This window comes from Struthio camelus, chromosome 24 (genome assembly GCF_040807025.1).
Source record: "Struthio camelus isolate bStrCam1 chromosome 24, bStrCam1.hap1, whole genome shotgun sequence".
NCBI lineage: Eukaryota > Metazoa > Chordata > Aves > Struthioniformes > Struthionidae > Struthio > Struthio camelus.
Window position 1 is genome coordinate 5,214,070 of NC_090965.1, and position 17,181 is coordinate 5,231,250.

General features: G+C 57.8%; 1 protein-coding gene across 1 annotated transcript; it reads right to left on the reverse strand.

The window, feature by feature from the left end:
- Nucleotides 1–576: 576 nt before the first annotated feature.
- DEF6 (DEF6 guanine nucleotide exchange factor) lies at nt 577–17,021 on the reverse strand. The gene is made up of 11 exons (XM_068918221.1): nt 16,063–17,021; nt 10,024–10,164; nt 7,612–7,797; nt 5,429–5,656; nt 5,018–5,164; nt 4,463–4,571; nt 4,058–4,356; nt 3,373–3,539; nt 2,865–3,063; nt 1,958–2,048; nt 577–1,471 (listed from the first exon to the last, which is right to left on the reverse strand). Exons 1-11 carry the CDS (start codon nt 16,156–16,158, stop codon nt 1,260–1,262), a joined length of 1,875 nt encoding a protein of 624 aa, XP_068774322.1. The 5' UTR covers nt 16,159–17,021; the 3' UTR covers nt 577–1,259.
- Between the last annotated feature and the right edge of the window lie 160 nt (nt 17,022–17,181).

Consider the following 17,181-nt stretch of genomic DNA (forward strand, 5'->3'; position numbering starts at 1 on the left):
GAGTCCTGGAGACCAAGGGCAAGAACCTCAACTAAGTCCAGACTACTGTTACCTTCCTATACAAGCACTCAATTGCTGGGAGGTGTTGGCCCTCCCAGAGTTCCCGAGTCCCCTTGAGGGAAGGCAGTGCTATGACCTTGTTATTCAGGGATATTAAAGCCCACACAACCTCAGTGGGATTGGCTCTGATTCAAGCCAAAACCCACTGAGCCGGTTTGGGGCCTAAATAATCTACTCACCTGGGCCACAAACATACCGTACGTCCAAGGGTACCTAAACTTCCGACGGAACGTAAACACTAGCCCAGCTTCCCTCTAATCCTGTCCTTATCTGGATCCAGAGACTTCCCCTTTGCCTGCCCTGACACAAAGGAGGATTCAGCATCCATGCCCAGTTCTCCAGTGTCTGGGTCCCTCTTGGCCCTCCAGGGACCAAATCAAAATCCACTGGGGCCTCTTTCCACTGATGGTGCCTGTTTCTTTTAATGGGCTCTTTTCTACAAGGAGAATCAAGACCCTGGACCGCAGAGGAGGAAAGCTGGTGTCCGCAGGGACATGGACCTGTGAGGAAGGAGGCCAACAGGCCAACAGCTCTAAAAGCTTTTATTGTTTGTTGGTTTCTGCTAACATCTGCACGACTCCAGTGACTAACAACCACCTTAAGGGAATGCATGTGTCATTTAAAGACTCTCTGGCCTTCCTGGTCATGGCTGAAAGCACACGAGGCCCAGGCTAGCACAGTCCTTCTGAGGTGGGTGGCCAGAAGGCACTGCTCAGTCTGTAAAGGTTGCCCTGGATGCCATCTTCGCAGGCCCCACATGCTCAGGAGCACAGCAGATGAGGCACTGGGCACTACGAGTAGCAACCGAGGGGAAATTGCAGTCCTGGGCCTTGTGATCCAGAGCCACCAGTGGCTTCTCTAGGCAAGGCCTGCAGGGTCAAAACCAGCGTCCAGCCTGTGGGGAGTTGTCTCCAGCGTGCACACCTGGGCAGCCTGGAGGAGATGGCCCACTGCCTTCTCCCCATATTGGGCATGTCTCTAAATCTCCTGGCAAGTTGTGGCTGCAGCCCTTGGCTGATGAAAATTGAAGCATCTCTGCCTGGATGCCTCACATGTAGTCGCCTATAGGCTCTGTGCTGGGCTCTGGAGCAGGTGATGCCACACAGGATTTGTCTCCATCCATTGATAGCCATACTGTTTTGGCTCGCAGGGACACGCTGGGCTCACAGGTTACCCCTGGGCTCTGCCATGCTGCTGGGCTAATTGGAAGGCTCTGTGGTCATGATGTCTGCATGCGGAGGCTGTGTCAGGCTGCTGTTCCCACCGTTGCTCACGTTTTCCTTGCTCTCGTCCCTTGCAGGGTTGCTGCCTTTATCCTCCGCTTTCTGCTTGAGTTTGAGGGAGGAATCTCTCCGGGAAAGGAGGGGCTGGTAGCCAGCGAAACCTCCTCCGCTCACGTTTGTACGTTTTTCTGGGGACAGACAGAAATGGAAGATTGTTTTCCTGGGTTGAGAAGACAGGGGCAGTGCAGTCAGGAGCCTCTGTATCATTTTATGTCTTTCCCAAACACTCTGCAGGCAGGAGGGAATATTGTCGGGGTTAGGCAGGGGGGCTGTGTGAGTGTACAGGCAGTGAGGTTTGAGCACAGCAGGGGTCACACCAGCTGTGGTAGCAGTTTGCGGCGTGAAGTGAGGACAAACAACATCATGCTGCTTGGGACTTGGCTTGGAAACTGCGTTTGAGACCTTTCAGCTAAGTAAATGGGGCACAGGGTCTCATAACCAGAGTTATTAGTGTATCTTGTCTGAAAGACAGAGGTCCTTCTAGCACCCTGGCCTCCCCCCAAAGAGGGGAATACCATCAGGAGACTTGGCAGCAGTGCTGAGATGCGTGTCCCAACACAACCTCATTCAAGAGCGGCAGAAGGAAGGCATGATGACCTGGCCCAGCCTCTTACCTCCTGGCCCGATAGGGTGCATCAGTCGATTCATCTGGACGTTCCAGTGCTTGACATTGGTGCTGGCTTGTCGCAGCTTCCGCTGGGCCGCCTGGAACGAGCCAGAGCAGAGGGGTGAACCAGTCACCCTACAGCCAGGAGCCCTGGACCACTGGCAGGACTTTCCCTTCCCTGAGCAAGCCTGGATTTGAGGCTTCCTCTAGGATGGAGACTGAACTCCCTCTCCTTTTGGCCTTCTATTCCACCTGCTCCTACCCTGCTTTTTCCTGCTCAGATCCTCCCCTCTCCACGCACACTCCCAGTGTTGATATTGCTGCTCTCTGTAAAGACACCAGTGCTGTCCCCTCAGGGCAGGATACACTTGTCTCACTTCAGCGACAGAATCACCCCATGCATGCGCATGGCATAACTTATAAAAGCTCAGAGCCACATGACAAGGAAATGTCAGCTTGGTGGTTTCTCTGCCTGCCCCCAGAGTCAGCCCTGCAGGCTGCCCTGTCAGCAGAGTTCTCACAATAGCATCTGCCAGCACAGCAAAATGGGGGGCAAAAGCACCTCACCCTCCTCTCCGCTTCCCCAGGAGTTGCGAGCTGCGCATGGTGCAATGCTGAGCCGGGCACTCTTCAGCCAGCGTTGCATGCTGCCCTCAAGGGCGAGGGAGACATCTGCTGAGGCTGATTGCTCTTCCCAGCCAAACCTCTGGGCTGCTTTCCCTGCTGCAGCTAATATAATGCCCTAAATCCAGCTTTGCTACACCAGGGTACCTGAGAACAGGCCCCGTGTTTGGCACAGAGGATGATCCCCAGAGCCCTCGGGTTTTCTCTGGCAGGGAGGTGACTCAGGAGAGAGCCAGGAAGTCCCCTGGGACTCACAGCATGAAGGAAAGTGGCGCTAACATGATGCTCACCATGACATCTTGGTCCACCCGCTGCCTGTTCACTCTCACTTCTTCAAGCTGCTTCTGGGCCTCTTCCAGACACCTGTTCTTGTTCTCCATCTCCTGCTTGAGGACTTGCTTCTCCAGTTGCGTTTTGATGATGTATTCCTCTTGCTCCTCCTTTAGCTTCATCAGCTGCTTCAGCTTCTCCTCTTCCTCAGCTAGTAGCCTGTTGAGAAAGTGCAAGAAGTGATTCCATCCCCCTCCCACTTCATCACCTACTGATGCGCGGGCAAAACACGATGTCACTGGCAGGGCTGGGTATACACAGCGGGCCATGCTGGGAGCCAGCCTCCTCAGACAGCAGCAAGCTTATCAGCCTCTGTCTGCAGCCCTGATGGCAGCAGGGCAGACTGGAGCCCCGGGGAGCAGGCGAGAGCAGTCACATTGCACCGGGGCTGGGTTTGACGACCCTACGCCCAGCCATTTCCACAGGAGAGGCGCTGATCGGAAAGAGACAGGGATGCACTGGTCCTACCTGGCCTGTGCGTATCTCACTGACTCCTCGTCCTGCCGCGCTTTCACCTCCTGTTGCAGGGCCTCCTGGAGACGCCCCTGCATTTCCTCCAGCTCCACGATGCGCTTGCGCTGACGTTCTGCCTCTGCCTCCTTCAGGACCATCTCCGCCTGCATGGAGGCGCGAGCCTGCGGCAGGGAGAGGAGCCATCAGTGTGGGTGGCTGGGTGCGCTGACTGCCACCATCCACAGGACCCCAGCAACAGCGCAGAGCCCTCTTGTCCCTGCACCCCTGGCTGGATGGGACCAGACAGCTCCCATACCAGGGAGAGCCTATGGAGGTAGCTCCAGAGCAAGGCTATGTCCTTGCTCAGGGAGACACCACTTCCCTAGGAGCCTGCCTCATTACCCATCATTTGGAGAGTCAGGAGGCTCAGCAGCACTGGCTGCAAGGACAGAAATGGGCTCCTTGCCCAGCCCAGTGCTAGCACTGGGTGCCTCTCACTTGCCCCCAGCTTCATAGACCCCAGGGCAAGTTGTCCTCGTATCCTGCTCCTTAGGTATCTCATACATGTGGCAGCAACATTACTGCAAGAGGGAGGTGTGCTCCGAAAGGCATAGATCCTCCGATTCTTCTGAACTGATGTGAGCAAGGGAAGGGACTGGCCATCCCATGAGCGACACTGCCCCCATGGCAGGGCCCCCACCTGTTCGGCCTCCCGCAGCTGGATCTCCAGCGTCTTCTGCATCTGCTCGTGCTGCTGCCTCCGCCGCTGCTCCTCCTCCTGCAAGAGCAGCTCTGCCTGCCGCTGGGCCTCCTTGAGCAGTTCCAGCTCCTGCAGCTTCCTCTCCTTCTCCTCCTGGAGCTGCTTGAGCCGCTGCGTCTCCTCCTCCTTGGCCGCCTTGCGTTGCTCCCGTTGCTCCCGCTGCTCCCGTCGCTTCTGCTTCAGGTCTTTGTGCAAGGACTTCTTGCCCTCGGCCTGCAGCCGGATGGCTGTCTGGATGGCTGGGGAGGGAAGGAAGGACGATCAGCTGGGCTGCCTCCCAGGCCGTGGGGAGCACGGCGTGGTCATGCCAGGGAGGGGGCACAGAGCAGGTATGGGGGCACGGACCTAGTGTCCACTCCTGGCGCTGCCGGGTGTCGGAGGCGCTCATCTCATATGTGCGGGAGGAGGTCTTCACACAGAACATGCACCTCTTCCCATCCCGGTCAGGTAGCACCTGTGGGGAGAGGAGGGATGGTATTACCCCAACCAGCCTGGGGTAGGGAGGCAACCAGTGAGATGAGGACCAAGATAAAACCCCAGATCCACCACCCTCTCACCCAACAGCTGTTCTCCTGCCTGCTGTGCACAGGCCTGAGAACTAGCAAACTCATGCCATGTAATCCACTACTCATCACCCCTGGGCTTCTTGCAGCAGGAGAAATCCCTGTTTCTGCTGGTCTTTCTCTACTACCCTGAGGGAGCTTTTCCAAGTTTCTTTGGCTATAGGATTGGCTCTCCCATGCTCATGGGCATGAAACTGCTGCAGAGTATCTTCAGGAGCCCCTTCCCAGGGTCCATTAGCCTCTGTCCCGGCTATGCTGGGTCTTGTGGCACGGTGGCTAAGCAGGAAGCGTTATCCCTGCTGCTGCACGAACCCACGAGTCAGGTCCTGGACTTTACCTCCACGCAGCAGTGCTTGTCTAACGTGATGCTCCCCTTCTTCTCCTTCCGTTCCTCACTCATGTAGTAGGACAGGACACTGGGTTTCAGCGTGAACCACCGCTCTGACCAGTTCCTCCTCAGCTGTCCCTTCTTCCAGAGATAGCCCTGCATCCGAGAGACCCAGGGATCACTGAAGGTGGTAAGAGAGGTGTCGTATAATACCATCATAACCGTGTCCGTGTAGGGGTGGGAGAAAAATAGAAACATCCCCCCAGAGAAAGCTCCGGCGTTGTGCAGAGACCAGGGGAGGCAGAAACATGTCTGGGCCAGCTACACGGGGAAGGCTGTGGCCTTTCTGACCCAGCTGGAAACCTGAGACCAACTCCTTGCAAAACGGGCTGTGCCCCAGGACACAGGACCCCCCCTTGCCTGTTTGAGCACGTCCTCGATGACTTCCTGGTACACCTCCTCCACAGCCATGCTGATGGCCTCCTGTTCGATGCCTCGCAGGAACCGCCCCGAATTCACCATGTCCAGGAACTGCCAGACCGTGAGGCCGTCCTGCCCCTGTGGCTCCTGGGAGAGGTAGTCGTCCAGCTCGCAGGAGTTCAGCTCCACGTTCATGGCTGTGCAGATCTTCTTCAGCAGGTATTCCACCTGTGGGGACAGGGAACTCAGCCATAGGGAGAAGTGAGAGCCATTCCCACCGCACAGCCACTGACTTGGAACAGTGAAACCCATTTTGGAGGGTCCTGGGCCACATCCCTCCAGCCTGGAGATGCAGGACCCCTTATCACAGTTATTGCCCCTTGCAACGACTGATAGTAATATTCTAGCTGCTGCAGGCAGTCAGGGGGTTGGGACAGGGCCAGTGCTCATGAGGTGTTTTTTCTTTTGACCACAAGACCTAGGTGTTTTTGGATTGTTTTTCTGAAGAGTAAGAAAACTCTTCAGAAGCAGGGTGCATTAGGGAGACTAGACCAACACCGCTCTCCTCCAAACCTGACCCACAAAGCAGGTGTCTCAGACCACTGTTGTGACCTCAGTACCGCTTTGGTTTCCCTCTGATATAGTAACACGTTGCCATAAAAACACTGGGGAAGAGCAGGGGAAGAGCTGGGGGGAAAGGTCCCTGCAGCAGAGATGAACCTCATTATGAAACAACATAAATAAACTGCTTTAAAAAGAGCTAAAATTGTTGAAAATAACATGATATCACAAAGACTTATTTCAGCTCAAGTTTTGCTGTCAGCTGTCACCCCCTGGCTGCGGATCTGGGGCCCAAGAGGTGTGGGTGACTCTGCTGGGAGCTGTGGGGAAAGGTGAAACAGCAGAGTCCCCACACCCGGATGGATTTTCCCCTCCTCATCGTCCAACTCAGAAAAGGGAAAGAATTTTCATTTAAGGTTGGTTTTTTTTTTTCAAGCCCAGCCCAGTAAGCAAAAAGATAATTCAGTTTTTCATGGTCTGGGGAACAGGAAATACCTCTCCCAGGGAACAGGAAGTGCGGTCACCCTCATACATCTGCACAACACTGGGTTTCTTTTTGTTTTTTGCCTTTTTTGGGGAGGGCTTTTTTGCTGATCTCTAGGGGGAGATGGTGCAGAATCAGATGGCAGCTGCTTGCCCAGCTGAGCTCAGTCCCTTGCCAGTGCAGCAAGGCCTGGGCAGTTGGCTTTGGAGCGTGTCCCTCCTTCCCAGACCTGCCCACTTTCTCAAGCGGTTTTAATCTGCCCCCCAGAAATGAGAAGGCTCTCCCTCCAAACGCAGTGTGCGATTTAGAGATTACTGTGAGTGGCTTTGCAGAGCGGCCTGGATATCTCACTTAGCTCTCCGGAAGCTGGGCAGGGGGTGAGCACACAGTGACAGTGGGCACCGAGAGGCACAGCCGACTGCTGCCTTCATGGTGACACAGGCTGAGAGACACAGCCTCCCTCTGGCCTCACACACAGCCGTGCTGGCGGTGATTTCACACGGAGCACCTCCAACGTGACAGCCAATTTTAAGGGTTTCTCGCTGTCTTCTCTTTCTCCCCCATTAAAATCAGAAAGAGCCCTCCAATATCATGCTCAACTTAAGCCTTGGATGAGCTGCAAGGACATCAGGCACAGGACCATCCGCAGCAGGGAGAAAGGAGTTGAGCTGTGGATGCTCCTTGGTTAGGGGTCTGAGAACTGGCACATTCATTTCACAGCTGGCAAAAGAGCTCCCTCGCTAACGTTGGCTTGGAGCCACAGAGAGGCACTGTGGCACCAGCCCATGCTCCATCCTCCGAGGCATCTATGCCTCAGAGGCCTTCAGCACTTCGGAGGGGTCCTCTGAGCTGCCACTAGGTCACTCTCATCTTCTCTGGGTGCCAGCAGTGGCCATCGGCATATCTGGGGGTACCCAGGGCATGTGGCCCATTTCTCCCATCCTGTTCACGGCCTGCTTTTTCTGTCACACTCAGGAGCACCACATCTAGCAGGATGTGGTGAAACAGCCTTAGGAAAGACACGCCAGGAAATGATAATGGGACATTTCAGCCCAAAATCAGCTCTGCCAGCATGCAGAGCCCTGGGAGACTGGGAACGGAGTTGTCAGTGAGGCAGGCAGGAGAAGGCAGCTCCTACCTCGTCTGGCACCATGACAAGAGGGTATTTGTCTTCAGATAGGAAGTTGAAGAGACACCAGAGCTTGAAGGCATCTTGGTGGGACACAACGCTATTCCCATTCCGGTCAGGCTTATAATTCTTCTTTGCTGTCAAGGTCCAGCAGAGCTCGTCAAAGTTTTCTTTGACAAAGGCACCTTCTTCCACCTGCAACCAAGACCCAGAGTGGTGAACGTATGGCTACAGGATTACACAGCTTCTAGGGGAAAACACTGGAGGAAAGGCAAAAACTCTTGCATCGGAAATCTCCTGCCCCTGCCAGAGAGAAGCACTGACTGATTTATATGTGGGGCAGGAGAAAGAGATTTGCGCACAATTACAGAGTGTAACTGGGCACTGAAGCCAGGAGTCCCGACCCCCTATGCTGGCATGCGTTCAGCACAGATCCCCTTACACAGGCGAGTAAGGCACGCTGGCTGGTAGAGAAAACGCTCTGGGATTTCTGCAGTGCCTGGGCATCGCGGCACGACATCTGCCTTGTGGCTCAGCCAAAAATGACACAGCCCTCTCTCAGATAGCCTTGGCAGGCCTGCTACAGCGTTGAATTGCCAGGAGGCAGCAGAAAACGTACAGCAAAGCACACTTAGCATTCTGGTGGGCTCTCCAAGTCTACATCTCAAAAGCCTTCATGGCTTTACGTCAATGTAATCATCCCATTTTACCAAAAAGAGGAAGTGAGGCCCAGCAAAGGGAAGAGATGTGCCACAGGCAGGCAGCAACGGAGGCAGGAATGAAGCCTCCGCCAGCCTCGGCCTCACCACCTGTCCAAGAGCGACCACCGATAGGAGAAGCCTTCATCAGAGCCGGGCTTCCTGTGTCACCAGTAATTTCAGTGAGTTCAGCGACTAGTAAGCTCAGCTCTGTGAAACACAGGTGAACTGTGACAGGGACCAAACTAGTCTGGCCACGTCTGGCCGCTCTGTCCTAGCGTTTGCCCAGGAGCGTCCTACCGTGCTGCATGAGCCACGTGCAGCCAGTGTGAGGGCCAACCACAGTCTGCAACAGCCGAGCTAGAGAAGAATCTTTGGGTCCTGGGTACCAGGAAAAGCTAAAAGCCCCACTTAGTGGAAAAACCACTTCCCCTTCTCAGATCGCCTCTGGGATTTTATTAGCCATGGCGAAACCAACAGAAGGGGGTTTAAAGGTCATCTCCAAAAGAACCAAATGAGAAACTGCAAGGATTTGGGCCACTCAGCAACAGGAAGAGTGGGCTGGGCTGACCTTGGGCACAGCAGGAACAAATAGCTGGTGGCCCCGTGCTGAGAGGCCTTCTTGCATCGCCGGTGAGGTTTCAGGCTCTCCAAACTGCCTTCCCAAGGCAGAGGAAGCAGGGGAAGGCCCTGCCCTCTCCCTGCAGCCGAGATGAACGTGAGGAGCCAGCACTGCAAGAGCGAGGCTGGGCGCTGGGCTGACGCAGTCCGGCAGCCCCAGGCTGGCTCGGGGTAAAGCCAGGACCTGTGTGGAGCGCAGCGGTTGCACTTGAGCGCAACCTGCCCCGGAGAAGTCTCAGCCCTTTGGCACTTGCTGCTGCTGGACTGAATAACAACCTCTAGCAAGGAAGAAGGTGTCTTGAGCTGAAGGCAGAGGCGCGTCCTAGCCTGAGCGGCTCGTGCCAAAACCTCCTGCCTGGCACACACCAAAACTGGGGCTCTGCGGGCTGACAGAGCTGCACGGTTCAATCCGAGCGGCCCCAGCCCTTTGGGAAGCAGCAGGGAAGGGAAGGGAAGGGTTACCGCACCAGCTCCAGGCCCTCATTCTTTAAAGCGCACAGTGGAAGAAAGTTGTCAGTCATTTTTCCTCTCCCCACGTGCCCAGAGGAAACGTGCACCGAGCCGCAAAGCCTCACTGTGCAAAACAAAGGTGCCTTTGAGCCATGGAAAAAGAGAGAAACTCACCCACTCGCCACCCCTTTGCACCCCCAACACCCCCAGCCTCTGCTCCTGCCTGAGCACCCCGTCCTCCTCCGTCTCCTCCGCTTTCTGCCAAAAGCCTGAGAGGTCACATCTCAAATCTGAACAGGGGTGGGGAGGAAAAAAGGGCTGCGACAGACTGCCAGGTTTCCTCTGCCCGGGCCGTTTCTCTCTCCAAGCCCTGTAGGAAACGCTGACCCAGATGCGCCTCCAACGAGAGGCCCGCTGGAGCGGAAGGGCTGCCTTTGCCTTTGCCAACGCGACGCTGGGCACTAAACGTTTCTCTCTCCTTTCGGCGTTCAGCTGAGTGCTCCCCCCGCTCCCTCCGTCCTCCGCCTCTCCCCAGGGCACGGCATCTCCCCGCTCTGCCCTGGGATCCAGCAGCTCTTGCTACGGGCGCGGGGGGGGGCCCAAGAGGCGCGGGAGCAGACCGCGCGCTGCCGGCGTCCTCCCCGGGCCTCACCTTATCCAGGATGTACTTGTTGAGATACGGCATGTAGCCCTGGCTGGACACCGGCCCGTCGTCGTCATCCCGGAAATGCTCTTCCAAGGCCACGGGGTCGTGGGGGATGCGCAGCACCGTGTACAGGTTGTGAGACAGCACCTGGCAGAGCACGAGGAAGAGAGGAGAAGGGGTTTCTAGGGTGAAACCTCCAACCCTGCCACGTCTGGACACACACGCACGCATCTGGGGCGCAGCTGGATGGGGCCCAGCCACCAGCCGCGGGACCTGTGACCCAGCCCGGCGTCCCCTTGATGCTGCCACATCGCGGCATGGCTTGGGTTTGGGCGTTTTCAGCAGGCTGGGGGAATATTCCTAATTATAAATCTTAGATGATGAAATGGAAACAGCCCCAAAGGCATTTGGAACTGAATATTCTTTTTACACTCGTTTTTCTTCTTTCTTAGCACATGGAGAATTTTTTGTTTTGTTTTGTTTTGTGTTTTTCTTAAGGGACTGTTCCAAACATTACAAAGCAAACAGGAGACGCTTTGATCTAGAGAAGATGATAAGTCACCTCCAATCCCTGTTATTTGGCAGCTGCCTTGAGGGATTGCTTGAAAAAATAAATGACTGCAACGTGCTCCGCACCGGTTGCCGGGCCGCAAGCCGGCGACCGCGCCATCGAAAGATGCCAAAATGAAAATAAATTAAAAAAAAAAGAAAAATGTTAAAAGAAACTAAGGAAAGGTTTTGTTCGGAGGGGCCGGAGGGGAAGGCGGCCGGCCGTGCGGGGCGGCTCAGCGACCTGCCTGGAAACGTCCTTCCCCTCCGAAACGCCGCCGGAGGCCACGCCAGCTGCGGCACCTCGAAGCCCTCCTCGCCCGGCCGCATTGGCGCTTGTTTTTTCGGCCCTCTGGGCCGACGTTATGGGCGGCGCTCCACCCGGCGCGGCGACGCAAAGGGAGGCACCAGCCCGGCCATCCCCCGGCTAGTTCCGGCACCCGTGGCCGGGCCGGGGGGCACAGGCGCCTCGCCGCGCTCGCTTCTCCCCGCCGGGGCCCCCGAAGCGATGCCAGACGCAAGCGACGAGGGACGGTCGGTAGGACACCGGTGCCGGCGACCCGTACGAGCCTTCGCAGGCCTCGAGGAGCGGCCTGGCTCCCCGGGAAGGTGGCACCTGGACTACATCTCCCATGATGCATGGGGGCAGAGCCGCAGGCCTCCCTGGCTGGAAGCTGTCGCGGTGCATCATGGGAGATGTAGTCCAACCTCTCCCCCCCAAAACCATTGCCATCTAGGAGAACGTGGCTTTGTTGCATCCCAAATTATCCATTTTTCCACCCAGCTTGGCTCCTTTTTCCCCTCGGCCTCCTGCAGCCTCACGGGCCGTCTCCGAAGCGCGACGCCTCCCGGGATGGAGCGGGGCCAGAGGAAAGGCCAGCCCCGAGCGTCGGTGCCCCGAACGCTGCCCCGACGGCGCTCGGCCCCCGCCGGACGCACCGGGCAGCCGCCGGCAGGCAGCACGGGGAGGGGAGCGGCGGACGAGACCCAGCTCGCGAGGTGCCTGCCGCCGCTCCCCCGGGGAAAACCGGGGAGCGAGAGAAGGCCTCGCCGCGGCCCGGGGAGCCGCGTTCGCCCCGACGCCTGGCGAAACACCGACGAAACCGCAGGGAGGGCAGGGCGGGAAGGAAGAGCCCGGCGGGGCCGATCGCAGCCTCCCCTGAAAGGAGGGATCCGAGGGGGAAAACCCCGGAGAGGACGGGGCGCTCCGCGTGTCGGTGCGGCCGCCGCGAGCCGCTCTGACTCAGCTTTTCCGCCGCGCGGGTGGAGGCCGCGGGGGGAAGCGGGCGGCGGGGCCCCCGGCGGCACGAGACCCCCCCCCCCCCCCCCGGCCGCCCCTCGCTTCCCTCCGAGGACCGGCCCCGGCTCTCCCCCCCGGCCCCGGCCCCTTCTCCACCCTCTGCCCGCGGCCGCCGCCGGCCCGAGCCGGGGGTGGAATATTTAACGCCGCTGGAGAATGGCAGCCCCTTTTCTTCTCCCCGCCGTGGGAGACGCCGGGGCGATCCCAGGGCTGCGAATGACCTTTGCAGTTGGAGCCGGGCCTCGCGCGTCGAACAAAACCCCGGCGGGGGCGACGCATCGCGCGCGGCCGCTGCCTCGGTTTCCCCACCTGCAAGCAGGCTGGGGGTCTTGTAAAAAAACCGACTCACGGCTGCGCGGGGGAGATGCCTCCTCGCTGGGAGCCGGGGAGATCACAAACCGCCACGACGAGCGCCGGGAGGAAGCGAGACCCTGGGGTGCAAGCCCAGCGCCGGGGACCGCGGGCTCCCTTCCGCCGGCTCCCAGCCTCGAGGAAGACGTTCACCCTCACCGATGAGCTGCTCTCAGACCGCTCCTGTTACTGGCCAAACTGGGACCCCCCAGACCCTTTTATGTTTAATAAGCACAGGCGCTTTCAGGCCGAGCGAGGTGCCTCCTTTCTGCCCCCAAGACGGTTCATAAACCGGCCGTGGCGAGCCAACCCCGTCCGCCAAAACCGTAGTTAAATGCAGAGACCTGCACAGATTTCTGGTGAGAGCAGCCTTCCCCGCCGTCCGCACCCCGAGCCGGCAACCCCGTCCCCCCGCGGACGCGCGGCCTGTCACTGCGGGCTCTGCGTTTCCAAGCAAAAGCTGCTGGGGAAGAAAAATAGAAAGAGCGAGCAACCCCTAGCAGAACTGCCCCCAAATGGTATTTTTTTTGCGTTTTTCCAGCAGGGTTCCCAATGCCAAGCGGCGCGCAACCCACCAGGCATGCTGCGGCGGGACCTGGCTGAGAAGCGGCAGCTTCGAGCACCCAGCGCCGGGCAGGGACTTCGTTTAATCCGCTCAGCCCTTGGCCTGGCCCCCCGCCTTGTCCCCCGCAAACCCAGAGCTGCTTGCGCCCTGCTCCCGGGCAGCGGCACCTCTCCCCGCTCTGCCAGGGCTTTGCTGTAGCCGGCAGCCTCGGGAGGCCAAATTGCTCCTCTCCTCTCCCTCCGCTACCTGGGACAGGAGCGGAGGAGAGCTGCGAGAGGGGAAGGGCCAAGGTGCTGCGAGAGGAGCCTGCCCCGCCGCCACAGGGAAACGCACAGCTCTCCGCGCAGCCGGCAAGCGGGAACCGCATCCTGCATCACAGACACCCCAAGGAGACAGGGAACAGCTCCCGCAGCTAGCTAAGCGTGGATGTGACGGCACAGAAAAGATAAACAGCTTCTCCAAAACCAGGCCTGACGTGTGCCCACCCTGGGAACGTAAATACGTAAGATCTCTTGACTTGTAGTACATAACCACAAGATTGTCCTTCCTCTGCAGACAAACACCTACATGCCTATATACATATGTGCATACTTGCATATACATATACACCTAAAGAGCTAAACTGCTGAACCCCATAGCTTCCCACAGCTTTGCCATTGAGCTTTGAAATGCTGCTAAATTTACTTATGCAACTGGCTGCAAAGAGTTCAGAGCAATTTAACGCCCAGCTCCCGTCAGCTTTCTTAGAATCTAAAACGCAACGCTTGGCTCGTGGGGCCAACTGCGCTCTGTTTCCGTAGGTGTACGCGCTCTGTGAACATCAGCAGCTCTCCCACCCTTGTTCGAGACCCTTCTTGTAGTGGCACGCCTGGCCCAGGGAGCAGAGCGCAGCCCAACATCACCATCTCAACACAACCCAGCCAGGAGGAGTTTCCAGAGGAGCAGTTTTCCTGCTTTAATCCATTATTTGCTCAAACTATCAGCCTGTAAGGCTCTGAATTTCTTCTACATCGAACCTCCAGGCAGAAACCCCAATGCTGGCTTGTGTAGGCTGGGGCAAATCTGGACCTCTCATGAACAGTCAGTGGAAGTCCTACCCCCGGGGGTGAACAGCACCATGGGGCAACGGAAATGAGGACTCCCCTGCCCTGAGGCAGGTGGAAAGTTACCCAGAACTGGGATTCATCATAGAAAAACACGCATTGGTGTTTCCAACACAGTACACTCACGGCGTGGTAAGTCCAAAGGGCCTCTCTCCCACACAGACCCAGACTCGCCTCCAAGCAGCCGTTCCCATTTCAGTGCTGAAAGTGTGGGGAGAAAGCAAGGGGCAAATCCCTGGTCTGCTCCGAAACGTCACTCTGGAAAAAAACATCGCTGTGGAGATTCCCTCGGTGGCACCTCCGACCGAGCCCAGCGCCCCTTGGCCCCATGCACGAGGTGGGTTTGCAACTCCACCTTCCCTCCTGCACAAACTGTCTAGGAAACTGCTGTTAAAACTAGGGTCTTTGTGGCCTCACCATCACCAGAAGCGATAAAGATCTTGCAAGACGCACGCTGCGTGTGCAACACCAGTGCTTTCAAAGCGTGATTGCACGTTTGGGGCCAAGAGCAAGCCTGGTACGGGGCTTAGGACCCAAAGCCAAACTGGCAAAGCGCCCACGTACCCTAGGGGCAGGGAGGAAACTCAAGAGCGCCCAGCACCCATTTCTGGGAAATAGCAAAGGGAATTAGGCTCTGGCCTACTTTGGGATTTTCTTTAATTCCTTCAGCTATTTCTACGCTTTTCAGTATCTTAGAAAATCGTAAATCCAGCCTGTATTTAATGGCTCTGAAGGTCCTTGGGGCTGAACTGGCCCCCGGGCCCCATCCCAGCCTCGCGTTGGCCCTGCGCCGCCACGCTGAGCAAAGGCAACCCCACCGCTCCCGGCCACAGCGGGCGCGCGGGGCCGCTCTGCCGGGGGGGAGCGATGCCGCCAGCGCCTTCGCACGCCGGCGACGCTTTTGGGCGCTCGCCCGCCTGTCGCCCCGGGGCCATCGTCTCCAGCGCAGGCTGAGCTCGCACCTGCCGGAGACCCTCTGCCCGCGCGGCCGCTTTGCGTGCCCGTCCCGCCGGGGCCGGGAGAAGCTCTGCGGGGCCTCCGTTTGCTCGCGCCCCACGCCTGCGAACGCCCGCCGGGACGCCGGCGGCTCACAAATCGCCCCGTGCAACAGGTTTCCCAGAAGCGGGCTGAGCGGCTGGGCTCCCGCTGCCTCTCCGCTAGACCCGCTCAGGCAAAACTCTCATTTTTGCACAAAACGCGTCGCCAACGCCCAGCGCCTTCCCCTGCGGCCTCTCCCCGGGGCAGCCCCTCGGAGGTAGAGGGGGAAAGAGGAGAAGAGGTTTCTTTACATCGCCTCTTGCACAACGCGGCTGCCCAGCTCGCAGCAGCTGCCGCCGAGCCCTGACGCAACGTTTCACCGTTTGACGCGTTTCTAGCTCAGGTTCTTTCCCCGCATCGCAACCCCCTGCTCCAAGCGGCGTTTCCAACCCCGGCACCAGCAGTAAGAACCAGACTGTGACTTTTAAGCAGCAGCAAGAACAACAAAAAAAAGAGTTGCATAATTTTCAAAGAAAAAAAGCCCGTAACTGTTGTAAAAGCAGAGGAGAAACCTGGTGGATTTGACGAGACCCAGATGAGAGGCTTTAGAAAGCCCTGATGGTTTTTGAGAAGTGCCGAACTCGGGAGCCTCCTGCAAAGCTGCTAAAGGGGATGGAAAAGGGGCAATCAGAGTTCTTGAAAAAGTGATACGTTACTTCTGGTCAGACCGCCAAAGAGTTTTATTTTTAAAAGCGATCTTCCTCTCCCTACCTACCCGCTGATCGAACAGGAAGGAGAAACGCGGGTGCTCAGACAAAGCAAGAAATACAACCGACCTAGGGCTGTTAACTAGGGCATAAGACAGCGTAAGGAAGCGAAAACACCTCCAAAAAATCAGATTTCTCCCCAAAGGTTTTCACCAACAAGGTACATCTGAACGTTAACTCCCTGCTGTTCCCCCCCCCCCTTTTTTTAGGGAGGCAAAACAGAGCCAGAGAGCTCTGCTCAAACAAAATCCTAAGCGGGGAGGACACAGCAGGGTCTTACTGGTCTTAATATTTAGCGATTCCTCGAGTTGTTCTGCGGAAAGCCGGGATGCTGCGCTCGCTCCGTGCCCCGTAAGGCGCCGGCGAGCCCGAGGCGAGGCAGAGCCGAGGCCCGCCGAGCCCGCAGCCGGCCGCGGCGCCCTCGGTACTCACTTTGAGCTGGGATTTGGACACTTTGCCGCTCTTCTCCACGTCCAGGGCCGTGAAGGCGTACCAGATGGATTTCAACAGCTCTGCTCGCAGGTCCATGGCTACAGGCGCTGGTGACAGAGGCTGCTCTGTCACCGCCGAGAATCCGGTTTCAGGAAACGCGCTGCCTCGACAGCCTGCAGCAGCTGGAGCTTGCGCGAAGCAGGAGCGCCATCTGCTTGGGCGCACCTCGGAGAGGCCCGCGGCCCCCTGCCATCTTCCTGCCCGCCCAGGCGCATCTCTGCCCGCCGGTCCTCTGGGCACGTGCCACCTCCGGCTCTTGGCTCCCCTTGGCAGGCGGCGGGCAAGGGACCCGCTCCGGGCACGGCCTTTCACAGCTCTCGATCTGCAAGCCCTGGGGACACCGTCCTGCACGCTCGCCTCGCGGGGGCTCACGCCTGCTGCTGACACCCTCCCTCCCTGCGAGCCTCGGCCAGGCCTGGAGCACCTGCACAGGCAGATCCCGGAGCCGAGGGAAGGCAGGAGAGGCACTTTTGGGCTCGTTTGGAAAACGAGTGCGAGAATCCAAGCACAAACCGTGCAAGGATTTGTGGTCTTTTGCAATCTCAGCCTGGAGATCAAAAGCTTTCTCAGCGCTTGTTCTGCAGAGAGAGATCCCCTCCCTGCACAAAGTAGTAGCTTCCTCTTCTCAGATTTAAATAGTTTCCCCTAGCAGCAGGAGCTCCAGCCCTGCTTGTTTTGAGCTCAGTCACACCAGGGAAGGCAAGCCGAAATCTACCTGCTGTAGCCCTCCCAGGGAGGCGCTACTGGAGGGGCATGCCCTGCCTTTCCTGCAGAAACTTCTTCCTTTGCAAACTAAGAGCGCCTCTCGGATGTACGTGCCCCATAAATACCTGACAGCTCAGACCTCGTGCTGCCATTCTCTGTGCTACTTCGTCCACAAAACATCCAGGGGCAGAGGTAAACACCGGAGGTGCTAAGGTTACTTCTGCAGGTTTGAGGAAGCCAGCCTGGGTTTCCCGCTCCAGCGACCAAAGAACATTGCTGGATGCGCTCATAGACCTATTTGCTCCCTCAGCTTCCTTAATCCATCGGCAAAAGAGTAACGTCCACCCCCCCCTC

What these genes read in the sequence shown, in the direction of transcription:
- DEF6 (XM_068918221.1), bottom strand. Translation starts at nt 16,158, where the DNA reads ATGGACCTGCGAGCAGAGCTGTTGAAATCCATCTGGTACGCCTTCACG. An exon ending in ACAAGTACATCCTGGATAAG is followed by an intron (nt 7,798 to 10,023) that starts GTGAGGCCCGGG and finishes TCTTGGTTGCAG; the next exon opens with GTGGAAGAAGGTGCCTTTGT. An exon ending in AGCTGCGGGAGGCCGAACAG is followed by an intron (nt 3,540 to 4,057) that starts GTGGGGGCCCTG and finishes TCCCTGCCGCAG; the next exon opens with GCTCGCGCCTCCATGCAGGC.